The sequence below is a fragment of the Harmonia axyridis genome, chromosome 4 (assembly GCF_914767665.1).
Source record: "Harmonia axyridis chromosome 4, icHarAxyr1.1, whole genome shotgun sequence".
NCBI lineage: Eukaryota > Metazoa > Arthropoda > Insecta > Coleoptera > Coccinellidae > Harmonia > Harmonia axyridis.
This window is the reverse complement of record NC_059504.1, coordinates 6,984,305-7,002,339: the sequence shown is the minus strand read 5'-3', so window position 1 is coordinate 7,002,339 and position 18,035 is coordinate 6,984,305. Positions and strand designations below refer to the sequence as shown.

Genomic DNA, 18,035 nt, shown 5'->3' with positions numbered 1-18,035 from the left:
AATTAATTGTTTCGCAAAAATCAGACGCAATCGGGCACCAATCAAAATGCTTCGCCTTTGTGAAATACAAAATGGCAATAAGAATGGGTGTCACGTTTGGCGTCTTTCGAGGAAACCCGGTGACAATTAACGAATTATAAAGAGCCTCAACAAGTGCTGGACACTTTGTTATGTAATCGCTTCTCGTCTTTTTATATCTTTGCTTGAACAGGTGGATTGATAGCTTTTGACGGTTATGCTTTTGTCGCATCGGGCCTTAAGAGTAATTATCACTCCGTTTATGCGTTAGATTTCTTTTTGACATCTGATTGACATATGCTGTTTTCTACAACTGCTATGAAAAGTAGCGTATTCTTCATAGCTTACTCAATTTAAAAAGTATGTATTGCTCATACTGTGGGAAATATTATTTCTCACGGCACTTTGCCCACACCTCGCTTGGTAGACCAATGAAATTGGGCTTTTGAGTCGTTTCTATGGAAACGCAATAAATTGGCACATACTGTCAACGAAGGCCATTTTGATATGAATCAAGTCCATTACTTGATTTATTGAAATTTGTGTAGTTGAAGGAAATGTTTCTTGTGCAACAAGTGGGAAAAGTTCAACTTTGTTGTGGCACGAGCCTGAAAGGTGAGTGCCGCAAACACACGAGCGAGAAAAGGACTTTCGCCACATGTTGCACACTATACTTTTCCTACAACTGCACAAATTTCAATAATTCAAGTAATGGACTTGATTCAAATCAAAATGGCCTTCGTTGACAGTAGGTGCTAATTTATTGCGTTTCCATAGAAACGACTCAAAAGCCCAATTTCATTGGTTTATCAAGCGAGGTGTGGGCAAAGTGCCGTGAGAAATAATATTTCCCACAGTGCGAGCAATACATAGTTTTGAAATTGAGTAAGCTATGAAGAATACGCTTCTTTTCATAGCAGTTTTAGGAAAAGTATAGTGTGCAACATGTGGAGAAAGTCCTTTTCTCGCTCGTGTGTTTGCGGCACTCGCCTTTCAGGCACAAACTTCCACACTCGCGAGAAAAAATGGACTTTTCCCACTTGTTGCACAATTTACTATTTTTTATAACCATGCCTAAATATACAGGGTGTCCGAGAAAATGTTGAAAATCTCTCGGATTCAGATAAAACATAAAAAAAATAAGATGACAAGTTCCCATCATTTTTTTTCCTAGCGGCCCTCCCTACGGAGATACGGCCTCCTGAATGACGTCACTGGAAATCCATTTTAGTGGAATACATTTCAAACTACTTAATATAATTAAAAGCAAATTTTAAATGCTGAACAGTAGTAAAGACCTCTTAAAATACTGCCCTTAAATTTAAATTAGCTCTTCCCGCACTTGTGTGGTAATAATGCAGTTATTTACATAAGCGTACAACTTTGCTTCCGCCGTTTTTTTTCCGAAATTCGAGACTTTATTGTAAAAAAAACTGGTTTTACATTTATGATTCAAAGTATCGTCCATCGCTGGCCACTACTTTCTCACATCTTTCGGGCAGCGTACGAAACCCGCGTTGAAAAAACTGGTCATCTTTCGAAGCGATCTACGAATCGATCCAATTTGTTACTTCTTCATAAGACCGGAAGTGCTGGTCAGCCAGGTCGTGTGCCATTGATCGAAACAAGTGATAGTCTGAGGGAGCAACGTCTGGAGATTATGACGGGTAGGCTAGGACTGCCCATTCCAACGTTTTCAAGTATGTCTTGACCACTTTCGCAACATGGGGTCGAGCATTGTCATGCTGTGAAATCACTTTATCATGTCTCTCATTGTATTCCGGCCGTTTGTCTTTCAACGCTCGGCTCAAGCGCATTAATTGTATTCAATAACTATCGCCTGTGATTGTTTCAGTTGGTTTTAACCATTCTCAATACACTGCGCCGAGCTGGTCCCACAAAATACTGAGCATGATCTTGGAACCGTGAATATTCGGTTTGACCGTCGATGTGAAAGCATGGCCGGGATATCCCTATGATTTTCTGCGCTTGGGATTATCGTAATGAACCCATTTTTCGTCTTCAGTCACAAAAGATTGATGCAGAAATCCCTTCCGTATTCACCTTGCAAGCAGCTATGCACAAGCAAACAAACGCCCTTCAACATCTCTCGACTTCAACTCGTACGGCACCCAATTTCCTTGTTTCTGAATCTTTCCCATGACTTTCAGGCGTTTTGAAATGGCTTGCTGCGTCACTGCCAATGATCCTGCCAATTCTTGTTGCGTTTGACATGAGTCTTGATCAAGTAATGCCTCCAATTCTGCATCTTCGAAAACCCTCTCTCTTCCATCGTTATGCTGGTCTACGACATCGAAATCACCGTTCTTGAAGCTTTGAAACCGCTCTCGGCACATTATATCACTGATAGCGGCCTCACCATAGGTATTTGACAGCATTCGATGAGCCTCAACCACAGATCTCTTCATATTAAAGCAGAAAATTAAATAATCCCGCAAATGTGGAGAATTTGGCTCATAAGCTGACATGTTTAATCGAGAATAACTTTAGGATGCAGACACGAATCGACTAATATTTTGATGGCGTTATGTTTACAAATACCTTAGCTTATTGTATGACATCAACGATCTTTTTTTAATGCCAGGACATTTTCTGAACATTAGTGTTTATGACGTATCCAAATAAAATCTGCTATTTTACAAATACCGGGTATAGCAATTATAGCCTGTTTTTTCATAAAATTTGTAACATTCTGTGGTGTGTACAAAAAAGCAATAAGACATTTTTTATAGAATCCCAATTTCAGTACAGGTTATTGTTTCACCCTACGGACCATAAACAAAAATCATATACCCGATTATTTGATCTATAAAAAATCTTCAATACCAATTTAACAGTCCCCAACAATAATGAATTCCCAGTGCTCTCATAAACAGATGAATAGATAATAATGAGGCATAGAAAAAAATGCAAACGAGAATATAGGGTGGCACCCACTGTCATTTGTTGGAAGAGTAGCATTCTATTTGCAAACAATAGAAGATCGGTATATCCAGGTGTCACCGGTGGTAGGTAGTGATGACAGCTTCATTATAATGACGTCAGATCCGAACACTAAGTATCCGTGACAAATTACGATTTATTTGTGCTCAGGTAAGGTGACAGATATCGTTCGTTCTGAACCTGGATTTCTGAGATCCGTGGTAATTTGTGATATGCGGAACTCAGGGTATTAAGGAAAAGTTCTCCTTCAGAATCTTGGTCTTGACATTTATATCTATAACGGACAGATGTTTCGTGAAAATAAGACGTTCAAAACATATCGTTGACGTGGATAGGACCCACAGAAAAAAATCTGTCCTGACATTCGTTTCAGTCATAGAGTAATAAGCATAGGTAGAGGAAGTATACGCAATTTTTACATGTCACCAACATGGTTAGATTACGTTGTCGGATTGTGATATATTTTCAAATCCACAATTTTACTATGTCATTATGAATGTATATTATATTGAATGAATTATATTTATTTGAGTGATTCCCGATTAAATATGCAAATTTGAATATTTGGAATCCGCTATTTTTCCTAATTGTCGAATTTATAATGAGCAGAATATTTATTATTTTCTGTACCTACCTGCTGAAATCCAAGGTTTGGCAACTTTTGCTCTCTCAGTGTCATCGGTTGTTTCACGTCTTTTGTCGCGCTTGAAGTTTGTTTTCTGAATTTCTGATATATTGAGGTATTTATTCCAATATATTTTGAGTTGATATGAAACGTTGATTCAATATGAGACATGAGAAGTGCGTTCTTTGTGGAGAAACTCGCTAATTGAGTGAAATATCGTATCACTGATATGTTTTCATTTCCGCGCGCCTCTTGTCAAATTTGATATTTCATGTTGGGGACAAAATATGCGCCCTCTAATTATGTTTATTACTTTGAGGCTTCAATAATAGTTATTTATCTACGAATTCTTCATTTTGATCCATAAGAACATATAATTAACCAATAACCGGCACTGCTTCTTCTATATAGGATGGAAGTCTTTTTGAATCACTCATTTCGACCAAACCCATCAAATACCATCCGAGAATTTCACTTGAAAGGCATTGTTCACAAACCAACTTGATAGACGTCAAGTGGTTGTCAATGTAATAAACATATTTCTATGATCTCAATTCTCAAGGCACTTGGTATCAACTAGGATATTTTCAGGCTTTTCGAAGACCAGTGCTGTGTTGGTGAAACCAAAATATCGTATGAGGGCCATCTTAAGCTTTCAAAATGTCTCTCAAATTCAACTTGCATGTAATCATCTCTTCAAATGGATATAGAATAAAATTTTGTCATTACTTTTTTCAGGCTACAAGGAAACGTCCTTCGCACAAGCGATTTCCGCTGCCAGTATAGCCATCTCTATAGCCAGAGAATGTAGTCAGGGTTCTTTGTTGAACTGTGGTTGTGACTCAAGGAAATACCAAGGGATGATGAGGGAAACACCAAATTGGAAATGGAACGGATGTTCTCACAACATCAATTATGGATCCAAATTCTCAAGGACGTTTCTAGATAGGAGAGAGAAGGCTAAAGATATTCATGCTAATGTTAATCATCACAACAATCGCCTAGGCCTTATGGTAAGAGAAAGAAGAGCAATGTCGATGAAATACAAATTTTTGCGCTATCGTCTTACGACATATCAAAGAATATCATAGTTCCAATTTGCAGAATTCATGTAGACCTAGTTACCCAGAAACGTCTAACCTGCAATTGAACACTCTGTATATTATATTTTACTGATTGAAAAACGTCAAGGATATTGTAAGCTAGGCTTTCACTTAGTGTCAGCATCACCACTGTTTCCTCTTCAAAATTTGTACACTATTCAATTCTAAAAGTATATTTGGAGAAATACATGGGTTTTTCAATAAGTTTTGCGGTTCGATAAAGTTTAATTCAAACCATAAAATTGTATTTATTGAAAAACCTAGTGAATCAAAATTCAAAAACACACCTTCCTGTATATGTATATTATGTTAAACTTGTTCATTGAATTAAATAACTTTCAAGCCTGATTTCGTTGCAATTGAGCAATTTGTACCAAAATAATAATTACAATTTCCCCCTCACAGTAATAAACATAGATAGAGGGAGCATATGTCATTTTCAGTAAGCAAATTTTGTCCCCAACATGAACTATCAAATTTGGCATGAAGCGCGCGGAAATGAAAACATATCAGTGATACGATATTTCACTCAATTCGCGAGTTTCTCCACAAAGAACGCACTTCTTATGTCCCATAGTGAATCAACGTTTCATAACAACTCAAAATATATTGAAATAAATATACCAGAAATTCAGAAAACAAACTTCAAGCACGCCAAATGACGTGAAACAACATTTGACAATAGGAGAGCAACAGTTCCAAACCTTGAATGTCAGCAGGTAGATACAGAAAATAATAAATATTCTGCTTATTATAAATTCGACAATTAGGAAAAATATCGGATTCCAAATATTCAAATTTGCATATTTAATCGGAAATCACTCAAATGAATATATTTCATTCAATATAGATTAAAGGGTGTTTTTTTAGAGCTATAGAACTTTGAATTGCAATAAAACAACGATGGATTATTCGATTGACATGAATTTTATTTATCCGCAAGGCAATCTTGTGGCATTACATTTTAAATATATGATTTCTGGCATATGACCGCCACGGCTGGCTCGGATGTAGTCCAATCTGGACGTCCAATTTTCGATGACTTTTTCCAACATTTGTGGCCGTATATCGACAATAACACGGCGAATGTTGTCTTCCAAATGGTCAAGGGTTTGTGGCTTATCCGCATAGACCAATGACTTTACATAGCCCCACAGAAAGTAGTCTAGCGGTGTTAAATCACAAGATCTTGGAGGCCAATTCACAGGTCCAAAACGTGAAATTAGGCGGTCACCAAACGTGTCTTTCAATAAATCGATTGTGGCACGAGCTGTGTAACATGTTGCGCCGTCTTGTTGGAACCACAGCTTCTGGACATCATGGTTGTTCAATTCAGGAATGAAAACGTTAATAATCATGGCTCTATACCGATCACCTTTGACTGTAACGTTCTGGCCATCATCGTTTTCGAAGAAGTACGTCCAATGATTCCACCAGCCCATAAAGCGCACCAAACAGTCAGTTTTTCTGGATGTAACGGTGTTTCGACATACACTTGAGGATTAGCTTCACTCCAAATGCGGCAGTTTTGTTTGTTGACGTAGCCATTCAACCAGAAGTGCGCTTCATCGCTAAACAAAATAAAATGGACGTAGTGCGCGATACGTATTCCGCACAGAATCATTATTTTAGAAATGAAATTGCACTATTTACAAGCTTTGTTCAGGCGTGTGTCTATTCATGATGAATTGCCAAACCGAACTGAGAATAAATCACTTGACAGCTGTTAAATCGGTCGCCATCCTGAACAGTAATGCCAACTTAAAGTTATATACCTCGAAAAAAACATACTATACATTCATAACGTTATAGTAAAATTGTGGATTTGAAAATATATCACAATCCGACAACGTAATCTAACAATGTTGGGGACATGTAAAAATTGCGTTAACTCTCTCTTTCTACGTATGTTTATTACTCAATTCTGACACAGAAAAAATGACATGACGATATAGTTTCTTGACATTTATAAAAACACACATTACCTGATGCGTCTGTTTCATAATGAAATATCTCGAATAGAAGGTTCGGGCCTCATTCCATATTTTATTCTTTTTCTGGTATATTTTAATTATATTGGCACGAATCCAAAGGCCCCTATGGGGTCTTCGAGACCACTGGGCCCGCCTCTCGTCGTGTCAAAGAACCGCCATTACAGCTTTCGTGTTATTGTAATTACCTAGGTATGGACCACACGCGCCGAAAACATATATTGGGCATTTTTTTAGCTTCCCTTGTTCCCTGTCCGGTGTTTATTAATGGAAATTTACGTTACTAAAGTGGTGATGGCGATCATTGATTTCTACCATCTTTGGCTCGGCGTTTTCGATGATCTCGACAAGGTGGAGTCTCTGACTTCACGGACGTATTTCAATCGATTCGAATTACGTAATTAGTTTTGAGCGTTTGTATCTCGTTCTCGATATAGAAACAAGCTGGTCCAAATTTTTCTCAAATCCTGTGGTTATTCTGTTCATTCTTCCACATCTTGTAGAACAAAATCGTGCGAGAATACCTATATCAGAAACGCACAGTTTTCATGGTTATATTTTATTATTCTATGTTGGTTCTCTGAACTTTCCGCCACGGCTTTATCTGTCAATTCATCAAATTGCCTTAAAGAAATCAGTTCTGCCAACCAACATTTTTCAATGCAAAAATCACTAAATTATATTTATGGAAATATTTCATTAATTTCAATGAAAATGCAATGAATTAGAGAAAATAATGTATAATACTCTTACAGAAGGCTCATTCTACCACTCGTTCATTCCAAAATTTGCCACTTCGTGGCTCGTTTTTGAATTTTGAACTCGTGGAAGAATATCAATGCCTTCTGCACTTGTATTATAAATAACTATTATGCAATCACTTTGGCGTCGGATAGAACAACTCTTTTCATGAAAAAGAGTTTATAAAAACATAACAGACCAATTGAAAAGTCCCCGGTCTAACATAGTAAAACACTTTCTTGCAAAATTCGATTTTATTATTCAACATAGTTTCCTTCGAGGGCGATACAGCGATTATAGCGATCTTCAAACTTTTCGATTCCATTTTTGTAATACGATTTGTCTTTCGCTTCAAAATAGGTCTCAGTTTCGGCGATTACTTCTTCATTGGCGCTAAATTTCCTTCCAGCGGGCATTCTTTTGAGGTCTGAGAACAGGAAAAAGACGCTAGGGACCAGATCTGGCGAATACGGTTTAACAATTTTGCCATTGTTTTCATTGATTTGTGACACGGCGCATTGTTTTGATGGAACAGCACCTTTTTTTTCTTCAAATGAGGTCATTTTTTAACGATTTCATCCTTTAAACGATCCAATAACGCTATATAATAATCGCTGTTGATGGTCTGGCCCTTTTGTAGGTAATCAATGAATATTATACCTTGCGCATCCCAGAATACTGATGCCATAACCTTGCCAGCTGACTGTTGTATTTTTCATCGCTTTGGATTTGGTTCATCGTGTGCAGTTCACTCAGCTGACTGTCGATTGGACTCCGGAGTGAAATGATGTAGCCATGTTTCATCCATTGTCACATATCGACGCAAAAATTCAGATTTATTGCACTTAAACAGCTTCAAACACTGCTCAGAATCATTAACACGTTGTTGCTTTTGATCGATTTTGATCTCGCACGGCACCCATTTTGCACACAGCTTTCTCATGTACAAATATTCGTGAATGATATGATGTACACAATCAGATGATATATTCACAATGTCTGCTATCTCAATCAACTCCACTTTACGGTCATTCAAAATTATTTTGTAACTTTTTTTTATTTTTTCGTCGGTGACAGCCTCTTTTGGGCGTCCACTGCGTTCGCCGTCTTCGGTGCTCATTTTACCATTTCCCCTCTCTTTTTAATGAAGCTCTGTTGATTTCAGAAATTATATAAATTTTTGGAAACAACAGGGGTGTAGGTTTTATATCTACGCCACCGGATAAGTTGCAGGAGACACTAACTCAATTCGAAACATTACATTATTAAGACTTCAGTATCTAAAAATAAAAACAATGAATGCAATAATACTAAAGTTATAAGTGAAAAATTGATATTTTTTTCAAACTTTAACACCCTGTATCTCGCAAACGGAGCTTCCGTTTTTTTTCAGTTTTTCTCAATTGAAAACTACATTTTTGGATTCACAACTGTTGAAATGGGAAGTAATTAAAAATGAAGAAAAAAAAATTATTTTATTTCTCTGTATGACCAGCAGTTCAGAAATTTCATAATCAGAATAAAATTGGCTAATCAAGTGACATCTATACGCAGAATATTTAATCTTTTCATCAATTGCAACAGAAATCTTTTCCAACGACAATTACTAGCGACACCTATGAAAAATCTGCAATTTCTATACAGTTTTCTACATCTACACCTACGAGTAGTTGGCACTCGGAGCAATAGATGGCGTTTCCAATAGTTTTCTTTTTTCATCGACCAGTAATTCAAATTTTGCGAGTCTCAAATTATTAACAACCTCAATGATTAATTAATTAAAAATACGCAAGAACAATTATTTTCACCTGCCTTGTAGATTTCGACGATAATAAAGTGTCCCATACTCCCATACAAACACCTATAGAAAAATTTCAGAAACTATTATTTATCAACTGATGCCTATTTCATTTTCAGGTTGTGAAGAATAATATGCGAATTAAATGCAAGTGCCATGGCATGTCAGGGAGTTGTGAATTCAAGACATGTTGGAGAATAATCCCAGATATGAGAGTTGTGGGCGATATTTTGAATGAAAAATATCAAAACGCTATGCTCTACAGCTTGAACAATAGAGGTTCTAGAAAATCAAGAATGTAAGTAACAACAATAGTGGTGCTCATGTCTTTTTTAAAACACCACTGTTGCGATAATTTAATAAATTAATGATATAAATAAAAATTTTACAGTAAAGACGAAAATCAACTTTTTGAATCAGCCCAACGTAAAAGAAGACGAAGTAGCTACAAAGACAAGAAAAAACATCACAACAACATGATATACTACCAAAAATCGCCGAGCTATTGTGAAGCTGATACTTCTGTAGATTTTCCTGGAACCACTGGAAGATTTTGCAACAGAACTGGCGATGGCCCAGACAATTGTTCATCTTTGTGCTGTGGTCGTGGTTACAATTTGTTGAGGAGAGTACATACTGAACTCTGTAAATGTAAATTTCATTGGTGCTGTGAAGTGCAGTGTCAAAATTGTACTATTGATGAGTGGATCAGTGTATGCAAGTAGTCGAAAAATGTTGAATTTTTAAGCCAAAGCTGAAAGAGATGTACCTAAATACTTTCTTGCCTGAATAATTTTTTAGATTAAAAAAAAGGGACATGACGAGTATCAAAAATTCTTAGTTATTGAATATATCTCATAACCGAATACATCTATTAATCGATTACAGAATATAAAAAACATAATCAATATTTGTTTCAAAACCTCGCATCTTTTAAGTACATAAATCTCACTTAGTTGACTCAGTTAAAAATATTTATTCTATAACTACTGTAATGAATTGCATACCTAGATTTTTTTCATCTTAAAAAATGAACAGAACTGATCCAGAAAAATTTTACTTAAGGATTGATTTTACCGAATGTACCTATTTTATTTATTCATTTAATATTGTTTTCTCTAACTTATTTATGTATCAGTATTAAATCAGAAATATGAAGTGAATATTTCTTTATATTTCGCAACTATGTTAACGTTTTTTTATATCCTGATATCACTCTACCATTATACCTATTTCCGATTCTAAGAAGTTTTACGAAACTTCTTTGTGACTTTTCATTAAGTCACTAAATTTATCCATATTTAAAAAAATATATTATTTCAATGAAAGTTATCGAAGTATTCTTTATTGAAAAATATAGCGATTGTTCGAACACTAGCAGAAGATAGGCAATGAACTCCCTAAAGTATTCTTTTGCTCACTTCATGCAGCGTTCAATCAAAAAAATGAGCAACGTCTGGAAAGTACTGACATGAATCGTGGTCTTCAAGGGTGCAATTGACGCATGAATGAACCAACGCTCAACCATAGACCTAATATCATGATATATATGATATGATATTAGGTCTATGCGCTCAACAAGTCATCATGCTCATTTTTTTCTATGGTTCTGATCATAGATTTACAATTAATCTATGGTTCTGATGAGGCTATCAACTCAAAATTTTGCAAGAAGCTTGAAATAGGATAGTTCGGAAAATTCACTATCTTCCTAATTTTTGTTTGATCAAGAATTTTCCATTCAGATTTCAGACGATAAAATCTCGGGATTGCCGAGAAAAAGAAGACAAGATTCGTATTCTGTGACAATCAAGTTAACGTTCATCATTTAGGTTAACATAAATCTAACCTTCAATTGTAAAATTTTATCACACGTGAATAGTGAATACAGAGTGCCGGTTGCAATTATTAATTTGTTTAATAACTTGCAACATGAGTTGGATTTTATAAACCGAATCAATCAAGTGAAATTCTTACTACAAGGTGAGTTCGAAATATTATAAAATATCATTCAACATAAACCGTCCTTTCAGCTTCATTATTCAAATTTTACATAATCGTATATAATGCACATTTCAATGTTTTCAATGGAAGAAAGTTAAATCTCAACTAGAAATTAACATTTCAAATTTTGACATTCTGGTCTCTTAATCTATCCACAATTTCTACAACAATATATATATTTTTTCTTTGATGAAACAAGTTGACATATTTGAGAATCATTTTGATGAATTTTTCAGATGGCTACGTCGTTAGCTGAACAGCTTAAGAGTTATGCTAAACCCCAAACCTCAAATTTAAAAAGAAGCAATGCTCGCCCTTCACTTCTTTTTGACCACAAGGAAGCTGCTGGCTTTAGGAAAGAAGTCTTCTATGAAATTGGATTGCGTGGTCTTGAGGAATTGATCACAAAAGATGAAATATTTGAGCAATTCACTGGAACATTGTTTTCCTTGGAATCAAGAGAGTTTGAGAGAAGTATTGAATCAACATCTGCCAATGTGAAGCTAAACAAACATATCAATAAGTTTTTGCTTCTGCTCTCTCCGTATTTATCATTTCAGTGCTCTATTAAAGCACTAGAATGGTTAATATATCGTTATTCAATCCATCAATATAATAAAGAGGATTTGTTAATGCTCGTCCTGCCATATCACAATCACAAGATTTTTCAGAAAACAGTGAGTTTAATGAAATTTGATGAAGTGAATGATCCCTGGGTATTTCTAAAAAGTTCACAGAAAGCTGGTACACCCGTAACAAAACTACAATTAATAAATCATGCTTCAAGTGATCCTTACTTCATACAATTTATTTCAAACTTTATATTGAAAGTTATCAAGGTAAGTTCTAAATATTTGATGGTGTTGATGTGTACTAAATTCGAAAATTTTTTCAGGTTCGTGAAAATCCAAATATCTTTATAGATGTTTTCAGCTTCTATGGTGATATATTCATGGGAGCCATTGAATTTTCTAAAGAAACCCCATCAGAATCCATCATTATACAAATGTTTCCAGCCATTCTGAAGGGTTTGAGTTCACAAGTATTAAACTTCCGAGCAGCAACTTATGCCATAGTTGCTTCAATGATGAAACATTGTACCCTCTCAGAAGCTGTGCTTGATAAATTTGTTCAGAAAACAACTAGCAATGATGGTACCCATTTGAGCAAAGAAACTGTTTTTCTTATAGTGATTATTTATCAAGGACAAAGTCATTATAAAAGTATACCAGAAGATGCGCTCGCAGAGATAATTGCACATGTATGGTTTCCGAAGACGCTACAAGAACTGAATAGTTGGGGTACTTATATTTATCCTTTTTTGGAAGTCCTGATCAGAGAAGTAATGGAAAATGTCATAAAAAGTGAAACAGATCATTATAAAACATTTTTAATGGATTTACTAGATCAAATTAATATAAATGAAGAAAACATTTCAAGTACTTTGATGTAAGTATCTATATTTCTCACTCATTACGTCCGCCTTGTAGTATAACCTGTCTTTTTCGACTGTCTTTCACTTCACTACTGTGGAATTTTAATTAATAACAAGAGCTTAATATTAACAAATTTATTAATTATGATATTACAAATTTTTCAGTACAATCGTAGATTCAATTCCGTTGAAAATAAAAGAGTCAGGAGTGAAAATCTGGATATCGGAATTGATTGGAAAGATTGAGAAACAATATCCAACCCATTTTGACCAAGAAGTGTATAAGATTTTGACGTCGACTGAAAATGAAGTTAGGAAGAATCGTCTTCAAAAAATTTTCAAAGGAGGAAAACTACAGAAAAAATTTGATATTTTCAATAAGTTATACGATTCAAATGCATTGATAAGAATTGAGGCCATCAAATACATATCGAAGAATTTTGATGATTTGAAGAATGAAGAAAAGGAAAACTTGAGGATCTCTTTGGAGCACAGGCTTTCAGATGATAATCTCGATGTGTTAAAAGAAGCACTAGGAATTATTCAAAATACGAAAATTATACAAGGTGTTGGATTGAACAAAATTCTATTCGATCTGCTATTTAGATGCCATAAGGATAAGCTTTGTCGGGGTAAGATATTAGTTAAATGTTTAAAACTTTTATGTGTCTCTGAGAACGCTAATAATTTGAATGTTATTTCAATGATAATTCCTTTCCTTCTGCCAAAAACCAGTGAGGAAATAACGATAGCTAGGAGAGTAATTTCATCTGATTTATTTTTGAATTGTCCTCTATTTAAAACATTCAATTCAAAGACGTCCTTAGATACAGCTGGCGATTTCCCGAATGAACTCTTTAGATGCTTGAAAGCACCTGGAAATGATAAAACTATTATCGACTTCTTCCGTAATACTGACAGTGAAACTGTATTTAAGTTTTCCTCAATTCAGAAATATAGCGTTTCCATTCTGATAAGCAATATTGTTCACGAAAATTTTACCTTGGATGATGTATTACCGCTTATAGAAATTTTAGAGAAATTATCTCCAACCAATGATCATACATCAACAAAAGTCGAATGTTCTGTATTAGGAAATCTTAAAATAGCCAAAAAAGGGCATTTTCCAATATTTGGTTATTTAGAATGCATTTTAAATGTTATTACAAATATTGGTAAATTGGATATCATAAATTTGGATTTCTCATCATCGAGTCCTGTCAGTAAATTTCTACTTTCTACTTCGTCCATTTTTTATCATGAGGGTGAAGTGTATCAAGATTTTATTGCTAAATTTCACAATTCTCTATTCCATAGTTTTGATGCTAAAGTTGACATCTTATTGCATTTGGTAGTTTATAAGGAGAATAATTTTATTTTGAATATACTCCAAAAGAAATTGAAGTGTCATACAATATCAGGATTTTTCGATCTTTCAAACAGATATGTGGTGTATTTACTGATTTTGTTGACATCTGTCGATGAAGAAATACGGAAAAAAGTTTTTGAAATCGGAAAAATCATAATGGAATATCCTAGTGAAAAAAAATCGTACCTTACTCTATTTAAATATTTAATGGAACATCAAGAAGAAATAGTTTTAGATCCAAACCAGCTGCCTATTATGGTTTCAAACACATTGAATTCTAAAGAAAATATGGTTATCAATAAAGATATAACCAATGCTTTGGTTAACTTCTGTTATAACCTTGAAAACCCATTATACTTAGTGGCAGGTATGACCAAGGTATTATCAGGAGTCAATAATATCGGTGTTTTGGAGAAATTATCAAGTATGGCAAATTTAATTTTGGAAAAAAGATCCATTTTATACAGCGAGCCTGAATCTAACATTATCTTAAATTGCATCCATAGATTCGAGTCAAGTATCGCAAAGAAAATCAAGAAAGATAGTGAACCATCCAAATTTTTACTATCCGCTCTCAATAATGATAAAGATTGTTTAAGCATTAGTGGTGATTCGATTTCGCCTTCTCTGTTGGCCATGAAGTTTCTGAGTGAATCATTCTTCTCGTCATTGTCTAAGGAAATAGAATCAAGTGTTCTAGATTCAATCATTGAAGTTTCAACAATTCCTCAAAATCCAAACGTATTATTGGCATCCAACAAAATTTTCAAACATATCAATTTGAATGTCAATCTCGTTATTCCTCAACTCGTCCGTATGGTAAATGTTCAGTCGCTAAATGTCAGTTCAAGCAAAAAAAGAAAACGTACTTCTCTTGTTAACGTGCCTACGATTGATATTTTGGAAACTTTAGAGTGGAAAAAAGGCATAAGAGTACTTGAATTACTTCAAGATAAGAAAAAAATATTCAATGTAGAATCTTTGTTACCGGAATTGTTCAGTATTCTCAGAAAATGTTTACAATTTGATGAACAAGCCGCTGTAGAATATCCGAAACAACTTGTTCTCTCACTCATTTTGAATTGTTTCCAGAAGTTGGAAAGCGTTCGATTACCTGAAAATAGTTTTGATATGGAATTGATTGTACAATGTTTTAATGCTTCTCCAAATCCTCAAACTCATCATCATGCTCTATTAGTTTTAACTTATTATGCTTCAGAATTTCCCGCGCCAGTTTTAAGTAATATCATGGCAATATTTACCTTTATGGGAAATTCTTCCGTTTTGAGACATGATGATAATTACAGTTTCCAATTAATTTTCAGCATTATAGACTCGGTTATACCTAAATTAGTTAAAGATGGAAGCATCCCAACTATCATATCAGTTTTGAGAGTATTTGTTGATGCTCTTCTAGACGTGCCCGAACATAGACGCTTAAAACTTTATAAAAGACTCCTTCAGAAAATCGATGCAGATCAACACATGTATTATTTCTTGATTCTGATATGTTTGTCTGCAAATAGTTCGAAGAAAAATAACTCTGACGATAATCCTACTGTCAAACTGCTGAATGTAGCTGTTGAAGTGGTGATGGAATTCCATCCTTCTGTCGGTTTGAACTCTTGCAAAACATTGATTCAGAATTTGAAAAGGTTGCCAATAAATAAAGATGATATGCGAAATGTTAAATTTGATATTAATATTACCCATTTATCTGAAAAACAGTTCAGGCATTTCAAATATACAATATTGTCCTTAATACACAGCCTTATATCTACTAAAGAGTTCATAGCCAAAATTGCTGTACTTCCCGATGAAGACCTTGAGATCCTTGAACCTCATTATGGTGATATCATCGTTGAAATCTTGTCATATATACAGAAGACGCATATTATCGTTGATAAAAATACGAATACCTCTCTCGCCCATTACTGGAAAACTATATTACTTCGAAGTTTCGAAATTTTGGATTATACCATTGCGCTTTTAACCCCGGAAATGTTCTTGTTGGTCATGAAAGGTTTGATGTGCCATAATCTGAGCACGATCAAAAAGAGATCCTTGGATATTTTAAATTCTAAATTGCAAGATAATTCATTCATCCAAGAATGCGACCATAAAGCTCTACACTCTACTACAAACTCATTAATCGATATGATTAAAACGATAAACACTGATATTAATGAAGATGAAATGATAGTTATTCAAACAGCACTGTTATCGTTGAAATTAATAGTTAAAGCTGTAGCTTCGGAAGACATGGAAAAATATGTTATGGTCTTAGAATTCGTAACAAATACAATTAAATCACACAGGGCCGAAGGATATCTCCTATCCTCATTAATATTATGTTTGGCTGAGTTATGCGTTACTTTGAGAGCAAGAGCCATTGAACATCTTCCTAATTTTATGCCTGTTTTATTGAAAATTTTGAAACAAGAGAAGAATCAAGATTATCCTACCTTATTGTGTCTTAGTTTATTAACAACTATTCAGAAAATATTTGAAGTGTTGCCACTTTTCATCAGTCCGTATTTGAAGAAACTATTATTCGAAATATCTCAACTCAATGGAAAATGGACTGACGCAACTGACGATCCAAAATTATCACCATTCGTGCAAAAATTGAAAATAATTAAACTTAAACTTGCTGAGAATATACCATCTAGAATTCTGATCCCAGCAATTGAAGAAGTTTACTCAGACATAATTCAAAAGAATAAACTAGAATCTATTGGTCCTATTATGGGAATCTTATCGGAAAATTTGAAACATTTGTGTGATGGATTTGATTTAACACCTCAAATACCTATGCTTAAACAATTCTTTATTAACGCTTTAGAATTTAGAAATTTGGATTTGTGCGATATGGATAAAATTAATGTGATCGAGAACCATATTATTGATGCGCTAATCACTTTTGTACTCAAATTATCTGATTCAACTTTCAAACCATTCTTCAATTCGATATTCCGTTGGGCTGAAGATGGTGATGATAAAAATAATAGAATTATCACATTTTATAAGGTGGCATGTGGTTTAGCTGAGCATTTAAAGAGTTTGTTCGTATTATTCGCTGGCATGTTTGTGGATAATGCTGCTAAAATTCTTGACGCTTGTAATAAAAAGAAATCTACATCCTTGTATTATGAGGATGAAACCAAGAATACATTACTATTGGACAATGTTTTACGAACCCTTAAACTTGTTTTTGAACATACAACTAGAAAATTCATTACTAAAGAAAGGTTCAATATTCTTATGCAACCTATTGTGGACAATTTAGAGAACGACTTTAATGGTATAGCAGATTTAGAATCTAGAAATAACGAAATCCTAACACCTTGTATAGTTCATTTTGCTGTGGCTGCAGCAGATGATTCATTATGGAAGCAATTAAATTATCAAATATTGATGAAGTTGCGAAACTCTAACTATAAAATAAGGATATTAAGTCTGAAATGTTTAACAGAAGTTGTTAAGAAATTAGGTGAAGATTTCTTATCTTTATTACCGGAAACAATTCCGTTCTTATCTGAACTTCTTGAAGATGATCATGAAGTTGTTCAAGAATGTTGTAAAAAATCTATACAAGAACTTGAAGACGTTTTAGGAGATAATTTGTCTAAGTACTTTTAAAGATAATGTTCAATGTTGTTATAAATACTTGTAAATATTTCAAATGTACAAAATGGATTTGTAAAATAAATATAATCATTCCAAAATAATTCTTTATTTATCGAAACTTCCCTTCTTCAATTCCATAGGATTAACCGCAAAAATGCATCATGAATCGGTAGACAATCACCGTTCTTTCTTGGATTAAAAATGTTTAACAACCTTAACAAGGATTTGAAATATTCATGTAATTATAAAGATTCGAAAATAATTTAAAACAGTTTCTACTGGAAAGATGTTACTATAAGGCTGAGAAATATTTTGCAACTGATTTATATGTATATTGTATTTCTTTGAATTTTTTTA

The 18,035-nt window shown here is 34.2% G+C and overlaps 2 protein-coding genes across 2 annotated transcripts; both read left to right on the top strand.

Moving 5' to 3' along the window:
• Nucleotides 1–2,315: 2,315 nt before the first annotated feature.
• On the top strand, nucleotides 2,316–10,428 carry LOC123677779 (protein Wnt-10a-like). Its single transcript, XM_045614479.1, has 4 exons — nucleotides 2,316–2,403; nucleotides 4,346–4,620; nucleotides 9,360–9,538; nucleotides 9,632–10,428. The coding sequence occupies exons 1-4, from the start codon at nucleotides 2,316–2,318 to the stop codon at nucleotides 9,963–9,965; spliced, it is 876 nt and encodes a 291-aa protein (XP_045470435.1). The 3' UTR covers nucleotides 9,966–10,428.
• A 655-nt stretch (nucleotides 10,429–11,083) lies between these two features.
• LOC123677523 (HEAT repeat-containing protein 1) lies at nucleotides 11,084–17,779 on the top strand. The gene is made up of 4 exons (XM_045614093.1): nucleotides 11,084–11,223; nucleotides 11,481–12,083; nucleotides 12,140–12,693; nucleotides 12,845–17,779. Exons 2-4 carry the CDS (start codon nucleotides 11,481–11,483, stop codon nucleotides 17,688–17,690), a joined length of 6,003 nt encoding a protein of 2,000 aa, XP_045470049.1. The 5' UTR covers nucleotides 11,084–11,223; the 3' UTR covers nucleotides 17,691–17,779.
• Nucleotides 17,780–18,035: the final 256 nt, after the last annotated feature.

Coding starts and splice junctions, on each gene's coding strand:
- LOC123677779 (XM_045614479.1), top strand. CDS start 2,316: ATGCTGGTCTACGACATCGAAATCACCGTTCTTGAAGCTTTGAAACCG. Junction 4,621..9,359: donor ACAATCGCCTAGGCCTTATG/GTAAGAGAAAGA, acceptor TTTCATTTTCAG/GTTGTGAAGAATAATATGCG. Junction 9,539..9,631: donor GGTTCTAGAAAATCAAGAAT/GTAAGTAACAAC, acceptor AAAATTTTACAG/TAAAGACGAAAATCAACTTT.
- LOC123677523 (XM_045614093.1), top strand. CDS start 11,481: ATGGCTACGTCGTTAGCTGAACAGCTTAAGAGTTATGCTAAACCCCAA. Junction 12,084..12,139: donor TTATATTGAAAGTTATCAAG/GTAAGTTCTAAA, acceptor AAATTTTTTCAG/GTTCGTGAAAATCCAAATAT. Junction 12,694..12,844: donor AACATTTCAAGTACTTTGAT/GTAAGTATCTAT, acceptor CAAATTTTTCAG/TACAATCGTAGATTCAATTC.